Raw genomic sequence first — 10,768 nt, forward strand, 5'->3', positions numbered from 1 at the left:
CGCTACGTCCGCGGCTGGTTCTCGCGGGTATTTCCATCCCTCTCGTGCGCGGTTGATAACTCAGTCTCACCGGGGCCAGAGTTATGCGGTCGTAATTATCGGCCGGATCGCGCACTCGAAATGGATCGTTTCACGCATAATCGATGCCCGGTTCGGCGAACGATATTAAACCGGGGAATAAAAAGGAAGGAGCGGGCGCGCTCGTTAATCGCAGTTGCCCTCTTTCTACCGCGCTAGCACGTTTCCCGCGTTTAATTGCGCCTGCGTATAATTTCCACTTTCACCGACTCTCCTCCGCGACTCTGCGCTCGGCGTAATGAAAATCTCTGGCTAACAGGATCATCAGCGACGAATTAAGCGAATTTGCACTAGTCGCAAAGGCGGTCGCTGCCCTTCCAGGATCTTTAATTAACGAAGCTTATTTTAATCATCCCCGATCAGCCGTGAACCCTATCTCCCTCTCTCTCTCTCTCTCTCTCTCCCTCTCTCCACGGTTTAGAGTGCCCGCTTAATAATCTCGTTGGTTGGAAAAACTCGCGACCATGCCATCCCGGGTGCCCCACTCGTCGGTCACCCCGCGATAAATTTTCCAGCGACTCGCGTATCGCTGGCGCAACGAAATTACTCGACGCGCGGTTTTTCAGCGAAATTATCGGCGAGAGTGACGTCGGCGAGATATTATCGGGAATTTTCGCGAAGGCGCCGCGCCGAGCCGTGGGTGTGCGTCGCGGTCGGATAGCGCGATGACGAAGATAAGGGAAATTGCCGGGGAAAAAAGGATTAACCGGGGCAGTGGGCGTAATTAAGGCCGCGCGTGGAAACGCCGCGTAATATAGATGGCGGTGGATAAATCGACGGCATCTGGCAGTTTGGCGCGAGCTGTGAAGGTTGCCGGACGATTATCTCTGGGAACTGGTAGACGACGAGCCGTGCCTTCGACAAGAAGCGTGTTAATTTTCCCCGGTTGGCCCCTGTTTCGAGATCGCCATGATCGACGACGTTACTCCCATGGGTCCTCGTATTTATGGGGCTGGAGATTAGCTCGCGAGACCCCGGCGTAACCTCTGCACCAGCCACGAGGAAGAGACTTTTACGACATTGCGACGTAATCGAACGGCGTTATCGTCCGCCCTGCCGCATGAGTAACTTTACTGCCTCGCTTCTCCTTTTTTTTTTCTCTCTTCTCTACACCTCGCTCGTTTCGCATTCGCGTCACGACTCGGATAGTACCGGAATATCTCGAGCTGCTTCCTCCGCGAGTGGATCGCCAGTGGATTCTCGGTTTACGGGACCGCGAAGGTTCCCGAGGTCGAACCGCGGAGAAGCGAAAGTCCCGAACGTTTCGCGCGAGACGCTGCTAAACATTTGGCGGATGGCGCCGACGGTGCGCTTCGTTCCGTTATTCCGCCGTTCAATTAGTAAAACAAAACCGGCGCACTCCGGCTGGCTTTTACAATTCATAAACCGGATGGAGGGTGGGTCGGGAGCGGCACGGGGAGATGCATTATCGCGCAGCCAGGCAGCGCATTATTTTCGCGATAGGATCGCCGTGGCGCGGCTTCGATTCCCTTAACGAGTAACGCTCGATCGAGCAACGATCTCGCCGGATTTCGAAATCGGTCGAGCGCCGGTGGATCAAACCGTCTGGCCTGTACCCTTCCGCCGCGTAGACGGCCAACAGCGACACGGGGGGTAGATAAAATCTGTATTACGTTTAGGGACGTGGCCATGCGCCTGCGCTCCCCTGCAAACCTATTAACGTGCGTACACACGCGTTGCATCGCAACGCACGCGAGCGGCAGCACAGAGAGAGAGAGCGGGAGAGGGAGAGGGAGAGTGAACGTTCCTGGATCCTCGTGATTTACGCGTGCCGATGCTGCTTCGAATTCAAAGCTTCCTATTAACCGGGCGCAGCGCGCGGGATCGGGATCGTGGCGCGCTCTCTACGTTCGTACGAAATTTGAAAAACGATTTTATCGGCGAGAGCCGATTGCAGCGGGCTGGCTGGAGCGGCAGCCGCGATATTTCAGCCGGCAGGGGACAGCCGCGTAATTGCGGCATACATCTCCGCCCCTAATTTCGCTATAAGCTTCGCATTAAGGCGGGAAAAAATCGAGCGAGCCGCGGCTGGTCCGGCGACAAACAATTCGCCTCCGACCCCCGCCGCTTCCATCCACCTCGGCCGTTTTTCTGTCGGTCGCGCCGGTCGCGCCGCTCGGTTCCGCAGCGCTGAGGACACTTTAATCGACAAAATTTCGCAGACACACCGCCGCCACCGGCACCGCCGCGGCCCCGACATAAATTTCCAATTTTCGCCACGCAGAAATGGCGAAGAAGTTTAATTGCCGCCGTCCGAAACTTTTAAAGCGTTTCCGCTTGTCGGCTCGGAGCAGCGTCTTGTTCGTCCCTTCGGCAGCGCCGCGCTAAAAACCACCCGTCCAAGCGGTTTTTCCCGTGAAAGCTTCCACCACGCTCTGCCTCTTCTCTCCACTCCTTCGCGCCGTCTCTCCTTGGAATCAATTTTCCTCCGTTAGCGTTATACCGAGCGTCGTGGAAACTTTCGCAAAGTCCGGCCACGTCCGTGTCCCTGATCGACCGTCCGGCTTCTCGCCGATCGGCTCGAATAACCGCGCTCGTCTCGCGCGATACCTCGTATTTCCTTCGCGAGCCGATCTCTTTTCTCGTTCGCGTACGGGCAGCAAGCGGCGAAATTGCCGGATCGGCGGGAAGAGGAGAGGCGGTAACGAGATGGAAAGAGGGTTGAGAGAAGAGCGGCGTCTGTCGGTGGATCTGGCTCGGCTGAACGGGATCGAGCGGTACACTGTTAATCTCGCGCGAACATAACGCGACTATAAATTATCGGAACGAGCGGGCGAGCACTACGTGGAAAGTGTGCTCCCAGGCAGCAGGTCTTCGTAGGCAGCCTCGGAGGATGGTTTATGGACTTGATCTTACGTACTGTTACCTTGATTCTCGGTCATTATCATCGTCGACCTGCACGCGATCAGGAGTTACCGGCGATGCATCGCCGCGGCCAGGAAGTTTGCGCTCTGAAAACACATAGGCGGAGATGGTAATTTCCCCTTCGTCCGGCACGCTTCTGCTGTATTTATTTTGTCAATAATAACGAACGCAAGGGCGGAGCTGTATATTTTCTCGCAGATTCCAGCTCGGCCATTGTATCTTCCCGGAAGCGGAGCTCGGATCTCCGAGAGATCCTCGGATCGTTTAACGCGCTCGTTTCCACCTTCCCCTCGTCTCACTCCGCTTGGTATAGATTGTTTCGACCGAACACGGTTTTCCCCGAATCTCGATGGAGGTTGGGTCCGGTGACGGACGGAAGGAAAACGGCTGGAAGGACGAAAGAGGAGGACGCGGAGGGAGGTTCACGCAAGGTACCGTTGCACTTCCGGAAAGGAAGAGAGTGGGAGGAAGCACGTGGTGGGTGGAAGGGAGGCGAGGAAAGAAAGAAGAAGGTGTCGGTGGTTGAATAAGGGCGGGAGCGGCGGTCGGGTGCGCGCGCAGCCGGCAGCGTGGCTGCCGCCGGTGGCTCGAGAGGCGGCCGCGTGGTCGGCCCGCTTCAGTAACTCCGATACCTCCGAGCGAGGCAGTCACGTCCGATTTCCAACCCGAGGCGCGCCAAAATTTCTCTTTCCGTCAACACTGCCAACTCGCCTCGACGCGACCCACTCGTCGACCTTCGTTGCCTTTCCAACCATGCGAGCACGCCTTTCCTCCTTCCGCTTCTTCCCACGGTGAACGTTCCGCGCCGTTGTTTATAAACACGATCGACGCGCGTGACCCGACAGGCTCGAAATTCTCTCGCGTATTCCGCGTTGCGAACACCAAGCGAACAGTCAACGAGAAAGACCTTTGAAATTTTTGCCTCGAACGTTCCGACACACGGCTATCGGATATCCGTCTTCCGCGTGATCCAGTGCTCCGTGTGATGTACGTCTGACGTTATCCAGCGATTCCGTTCAGTTCCGTCGTTCACACGGCAAGCGATCGCTATGAAGCCGGCTTACCTCGTCGCGATCCTCTGGTCGCTGGCGATTCCGACGCTCGGCGAGCCCGCGAGCGAACCCTCGAAAGCCAGAGTGACAGTGCTGAAATGCTGTCAACGGCAGGAGGTGCTGGTGAAAGAATCGGACAGCGAAGCAGACGCGAGGACTCGTTGCAACGGGACGAAGAACAATTGGAAACCCGTCATCTACTCGCCGTCGAAGCGTGGGATGTTGGACCATCCGCCAGCGGAATGGGACATCGTGGAGGGAAAGAGGCCGGTGTGCGACGAGAGCTCGGTGTTGACCTACGTGCCCTACAGGGTCACCAATCCGTTCGTGCTCATGGAAGACGGCCACGTGCTTCTGGACATTCACATGATCGACAGCGTCGGCCCGGACGAGTATTGCGCCGATTCGAACGCTTTGCTGGTTTGCACGAAGAAGAAGATGGAAGGGAACCACGCGGCCGCGACCATGAGGCCGAGGGTCAGAAAGTGCTGCGGAAAGGACGCGGCGTTCTACGAGGAAATGTGAGTGTTTCTCTGGGTTTTTGTTGACACTCGGCTCGGTTCACCCGATACGGACGGTAATCAGAGGACACGTCGACCCGTAGTTCGATAATTCCCTCACGCCCGACTATTTGTGTTTTCTCCGCCATACGTCCCGAGACGCGTTCCGACTTGTTTTCCCGCCGCAGAGTTAATATTTGTATTACGACCACGTAAGTGCACCCCGATACGGCACGCGTACCGTTCGCGAGTGTCATTGCCGTACGTAAAAACACAAATTAAATTCATATGGGCCAGCGTTCGAACGAAACTGCATAATTTAGACGAGCCACGCGGGTGAATCGATATTCCTTGCAGACAAATATTCGAGTGATTTGTATTCTAGCGGCGGCGGCATCGGAGCCGAGAGGAACGCCGGGCTACTAGCTTCGGGAATAACTGTAATCGCTCGGTCGGTTACACGAAATTTATCGGTTTACCCGCGACGGGTGTATTTTTATCGAGAGGCGCCGGTTGTCGTTTGACGCCGGGCCTGGCGGGGGAAAAAAAAGGAAAATAATTGATGGAAAGTTGCGAACGGTTTCTCTCGAAAATGCGCTGTTTGCGACGCAAGCGTGACGCTCGAGTAAACAAAAAATGCCGGGCTCCGCTTTTAATCGCGCTCCCAATCGCTCAGGCTTGGGCGTTCCGTGGACTTTGTTGGCATTCTGTGTAGCCAGCCAGCGCGTTTCCTAGATAAATTCTTGCGATACGATATATACACCTCCCTTTCTTTTCTTTTTCCGCTCGTGACGCCTGGTAGCGGTTCGAGTTCTTGCTCTTTCGCACCGGTTCCATTCCTTCGCCTAACCGCCTAACGCTCCTTTCCCTCTTCCACCATCTTTCTATTAATTTATCTATTCGGTTCGCCGCCGAATATCCCTTGCGATACGCGGAACGTCGCGGAAGGGAAATTCGAAAGTTCGTATCCGCTTGGCGAACTTGCCGGTATTACGGATAACTTTCCCGATTAATCGACCGGAGAACAGGCCAAACTTTCCTCGTGCCGGAGAAAAATCGGCTGTTCCGAAACAAAGAATTCGCTGTCAGCCTAGAAGCTGTTAAGCAAGCTTCTCTTACTCAATCCGCCAGTAGATAAAAACCTGTGAATTTCTGAATCATCGCTCTTTAACGCCTGGACTCGCGTTACCCAATCCTTTCACCTCGACTTCAACGTACTCGAATGCATTCGTAGATGACTCCTACCGCGCTCTATCCATCTTACCTTTCCCAACCTCCGCCATTCTTTCCTCTCTTTCCTTCTTTTCCCCGATTACACCCTCGCGTTCCGGAAGAAAGCGGAAGTAACGGAAAATCTTCGTTTCAGACACTCGTGCTCGGACCTGAAGGAAACCGCGAACCCGACGCCTCTGCTGCCAAACGCGTCCGTAGCCGTGGAGATAGTGGCCGGGTTCCCCAACTGTCCCCACTCGGACAACTTGACGATTTTGGGCGACGCTAAGGACTCGGTACTGCTACCGGACGGCGGCATGGAAATCGACGGCGTCACCTTACCCACCAGCCATTTCTGCGTGGAAAGGATCAAGGAACTGAACCAGGTGTCCAAGGTCTTCGCGTGCTCGGAGCACGCGTCGCAGAGGTGAGTTCTCTCCTCTCTTTCTGCCCGTGTGCTTGGTAAACACGCGTCAGTCGCGTGCCGAGTGAAGAAATTTCTATCGGGAACCGACGCGAATCGAAAAATCGAGTATACGACCCGAGAAGTTTACGGAGGTAGCTGGTACGCCGAGGATGTCGGAGAAAAAACTGGCGTCGCGAAAAATCGCGTTACGCAACCTTCGGATCACGTACGATCAGCCACTCGCGTGCATCGGAACGCGTATCGCAAACCGAACATCGCACGCGAGATAAGATACGAGAATGCAAGATCGCGCCTCGACCGAAGCTAAGAAACCTCGAGTTTTCCTTCCAACGATCCCTGTCGTTCGATTCTCGCGCGAAGCCTACGAAATAACCAAAATCGTCGGCTCGTTTCCCGACTCTGAGAGAGTATGCGGGCGTTATGTAAAAGCCAGACGCAATTTATGAATCAGGTTGGTTCGCAGCCGCGTTCCACCAGGTGTGCTACCTGTATTTACATTCTCACGACTGGCGTGCTAAAAACCGCGCAGCGGGAGAATCGGTTGCGACGACGCGAAAGATAGACTTTTAACGTTAACAGCGCCAGACATCCTCGTAACCGTAGGCGCGATCTTTTTCTATTTTCCCACTTGTTCCCCGGCGAGGCTAGTCCGATTTCCTCTCGTTAGCGCTTCTCGTTTCTCCGCGCGCGCCTCCTCGAACGACTGCAACCAACGTTCTACTCGACGGAGCGCGTTTCTTCGTTAAACGAAATTAAAGTAACGAACGAAAGCCGCGACGAGTTTCTCCGGCCGGAGGAGGAAAGTGAAGGAAAACCCGGCGACCGGTAAACATCTCCGCGATGATCATTTTTTCCCCTTTATTTTCGATCGATCGACAATCGGCCGATTCACGGTGTCGGAGAGGGCGAGCCGCGCGGCTCGAAGCGCGTCTCGAAGCGCGTCCTACTTGCAGGCCCGAGGCACGAATCGACTTTTTGTCCGGCCGAGTATCGGCTGTCTCGATCTGGATTTATCGTACGGCTTAATTGCACGCTGCACGGTGTATACCCAAGTCCGGCCAGCCGCTTCTCCACTTCGACAACTGGAGAAAAAGTCGGTTCCCTCACTTTCACTCCTCTCGCCAAGAATTTCTAGGTCACATCCGCGCGGCGTAATGCGCCGCGTTAGCCGCGTTTCCGCTCGGAATCGGCCGCGTCGCCGACGCCCGATCGTATCGGCTGATCGTCGAGAGTGTTTCAGCGTCGCGGTCTACGGATCCGAAAACCCGTCTTCCCTCGCGGAGATGGATAATTTTGTGCACGTGAAATAAGGTTTGTACCTTTGAAACGCAATCCTTTCGAACTTCCCGTCCAGACGAGTTCCCGTGTGAAAAATCGTCGCGTCTGCGAGGGGTTAGCCCTGTTAAACGAGCCGAGAGGGAGACAATGAAGAGCAGACGATGGAGGACGATTGTATTCCGATGGAACTCGTTGGATAGGGATACCATTTTTATACTCTCGTTTCGCGCATATTCATCGAGCCACGAGTATATTCGATACGAGATCAGGGCTCCGAGGCATCGACGTAATTGTAGCCGCGCCGATCTCGAGATTAATCGCGTGCCAACGGATTCCGTGGCTGCGAATTAATTATCGCGATGCGTGTACGAAAATGCAGATTCTCCAGCGTTTCTTGGGAATTTCTTGCAAGTTTCTCGGCGCACGTGCGACGAAACCGATTCTACGGTGGCGCGTTTTCGGTCCCGGCATTCCAGAACGATGGTCGGCGGTGGAACGGTGGACGCGCGAGGGTCCCGGAAATTGCACGAGGAAAACGTGCTCGCGCAATTTGCAAAACAACGCACGAAACTCGATTAACACGAGCGTTTACACGTGCTGCTGCGAAGGGCATCGCTCCTGTGAGCGAAACCTCGTTCGAAACTCCGGCCACTGGTTAGCGTTTTATTCGGGATCGAAGGCGCCGACTGTCTGTTCGCGCGACGCCTCGCATCGCGCGTGCAAAAGTTCCCGTCGGAGGTGGATCGTCGAAAGAAAGGGAATGCCATCGCGTAGAAAGCTGCATCGTTCATATGCCGCGTGTATTGCGCGTGAACGTTTCTCGCGGTGCATGACTGCACGCGTTGATTAGCTAGGAAACATGGGTGGATTTTTCTGACCGGTGTGCCTCGGAGGAGAGAACTCCGATGGGCTCTGGAACGTTCGGAGAAACGCGCGGCTACGTGACCGAGCCGAGAGATCCTCTCGCGAAATCGGAGAAACGATTTCTCCCGAACTTTCACTGGCGCGGCTGTTGTCGGAGCGTGGAACGGCCGGTGGATTGGCGTCGAAATTCGAGACACCGATCGGATAGATCCGGAATCGAAACCGTCGTTCGCGCCTGACAGGAGAGAACGCGATCGGTATTCGTACACGAAGCACCGCGATAGACGCGTACTCGCGTGAAAAATATGCAAGGTAAACGGGGCACCTGTTTTGGAAACTTTCAGACCGATAATGCAGGCGGCGGACATCAGGTTCACCTTGTACCCCGTGGGCTTCATCATTAGCGCGGTGTTCCTGGCAGCGACGCTGGCCGCCGGTTGGCTCCTGCCAGCCTCTCATCACGTTCTGCACTGGCGTTGCCAGACTCATCATGTCACCTGCCTGATGCTCGGCGATCTTCTCATGGCCATCATTCAGCTCGCCGGAGACTCTCTGCACGGCGGAAGCTGCAAGGCGATCGGTGAGTCATCTTTTCTCCTTCTCCCGCGTCGCCTTTATCGCCGAGATTAAATCGAAACGATTCCCGGGATCACCGGGGCAACGGCTCGCGAAATTGTCCGCGATCGAGACGCGTGTGCCGACTCGCCGGAACGGAGATTAGCCGCAAATTAGAGGCGAATTGGAGGAGAATCGGCGGACAAGGAGACTCCCGCGGGAACAAAGACCTCCGGGCTACCGTCGTTAATCACGCGAAGGCCGATGATGCGGAACGGGCGATTTCTCGGGAAATTAATGAAGGATCGTCCGAGGGAACGGAGGTTGCGAGCGGAACGCGGACCGCGGTGCGTTTTGATCCGGCTGGTAAGGGAATTTTTGCCGGTTCGCGGGGAAGAATCGGGCGCGTGGAGGTGGACCGGGAACGCGCGCCAGCTATGCCGGCAAATATACACCGATGGAATTCGAATCGGCCGGGGCGAAGCTTTATTTGCCGTGCCATCCCTCCAACTCCGGGCTAATTATTCGGATAATCGTACTAATCCCTCGGCAAAGCTTCGCTTCTCCGCGCGGTCGTTTCGATCGCGAGAATCGATTACAACGCGCACCTGCGAGCCGGCGCTGGCCACCGGATGGCTCCACGCCGACCGGCCTCCTCTCTCTTTCTCTCTTCTCTCTCCTCTCTCTCCACGGCTAGCAGCGACTCTCATTTGCATCTCCGCTCGTTTCCGGCATTATCGCTTTGTAGTCGGCCTTTTTCGCCTACCCCCGTTCCCTCGCCGGGGCCAGATTTAACCCGACCCATTCCGCGGGGTAATTATGTTGCGCCGGGGAAACCGGGAATTTGCATCGAGCGTATTTCTTTCCGCGCGTATCGCGCGCGATCCCTTTGCGCGCCGGATCCACGGCAAGTCTCGCGGCTATTTCCGTTCCCCAGGCACCGCTAAATTTCCACCAGGATCGCCTGTCCGCTTGACAGACCGCCCCGATTGCGGCCTTTTCGTCCTTTCACCTGATGCTCTCTTCTCTCGCTCTTCCTCCACCGTCCATCGGACGCTGCCTTTTCTCCGCTTTCCACCCGGCCCCGTCTACTATCTCTTCCCGTATCAAACGCCGTCCGTGGAAACGCGTCTTTTCTTCGCCGGGACACGGCCGAACGTCCGTGACACGCGGAGAAAGGAGAAAGTGGGACGTCGAGTGACCCACAATCGGACTCTCCGCGGCTTCCCTCTTTTTCTTCCTTTTCCTTTCTTTTTCTTCTCCGTCTTCCACTTCTCCCCCCTCCTCTCTCTCTCTCTCTCTCCCAGTCTCCGAGAAACTTTCCTTCCCGGAGCTCTTATCGGCCTGCTCTGGAACCTTCTACGACCAAAGTTTATTGTATTGACACAGTTCGCTGATGAATTTGTTTGGTCGGTCAGAAGTAAATGGGAGCGCGATGTGTCTTGCTAATGGTCTAAGCGACCATGCCGATCGTTTAGCAGATTACGCCGCCCGGTAGCCACGTCGCCGGGCAAATGTCGATTTCCGGGTTCGCCGGCTTGTCGCGCGTATCCACAGAGACGACGAAAAAGATGGTTATTACGAGTCGCCTTTCGTCCGAGATGCTCTTTTCGTTCGCGCGGTTGCGTAACCGCGTCGCGTTGTAATTCGGCCAACGTCTTACGAGCGCGGAGATAAAACGAGCAAACAGCGCGTACTCGAGGTGAACGGAATTGGACGGAGAACGATCCAGCGTGGCTGGCTGTGATTGCAACTGTACAAATTTCCTGGCTTCCCATCGTGGGCAGACGCGGAGGAAAATGAGGTATCGGAGACGCGAGAACGGTCGCAGCGATCGAAAATTTCACCGACTTCGGGACGGACGAGACGGGACCCTGCCGCGCGGATTCCGTTCGACGGTACTCTCGTTTCACCGT

The 10,768-nt window shown here is 55.7% G+C and overlaps 1 protein-coding gene across 1 annotated transcript; it reads left to right on the forward strand.

Annotated features, from left to right (window-relative positions):
- The first annotated feature begins 3,313 nt into the window (after positions 1 to 3,313).
- On the forward strand, positions 3,314 to 10,498 carry LOC143220597 (putative G-protein coupled receptor Mth-like 1). Its single transcript, XM_076446217.1, has 7 exons — positions 3,314 to 3,395; positions 3,985 to 4,537; positions 5,883 to 6,155; positions 8,642 to 8,877; positions 9,030 to 9,218; positions 9,790 to 10,037; positions 10,334 to 10,498. Exons 1-7 carry the CDS (start codon positions 3,314 to 3,316, stop codon positions 10,496 to 10,498), a joined length of 1,746 nt encoding a protein of 581 aa, XP_076302332.1.
- Positions 10,499 to 10,768: the final 270 nt, after the last annotated feature.

This window comes from Lasioglossum baleicum, unplaced genomic scaffold, assembly GCF_051020765.1.
Source record: "Lasioglossum baleicum unplaced genomic scaffold, iyLasBale1 scaffold1264, whole genome shotgun sequence".
Taxonomy (NCBI): domain Eukaryota; kingdom Metazoa; phylum Arthropoda; class Insecta; order Hymenoptera; family Halictidae; genus Lasioglossum; species Lasioglossum baleicum.

What these genes read in the sequence shown, in the direction of transcription:
- LOC143220597 (XM_076446217.1), top strand. Translation starts at nt 3,314, where the DNA reads ATGGAGGTTGGGTCCGGTGACGGACGGAAGGAAAACGGCTGGAAGGAC. An exon ending in GCGGCGTTCTACGAGGAAAT is followed by an intron (nt 4,538 to 5,882) that starts GTGAGTGTTTCT and finishes TCTTCGTTTCAG; the next exon opens with ACACTCGTGCTCGGACCTGA. An exon ending in TCGGAGCACGCGTCGCAGAG is followed by an intron (nt 6,156 to 8,641) that starts GTGAGTTCTCTC and finishes GGAAACTTTCAG; the next exon opens with ACCGATAATGCAGGCGGCGG.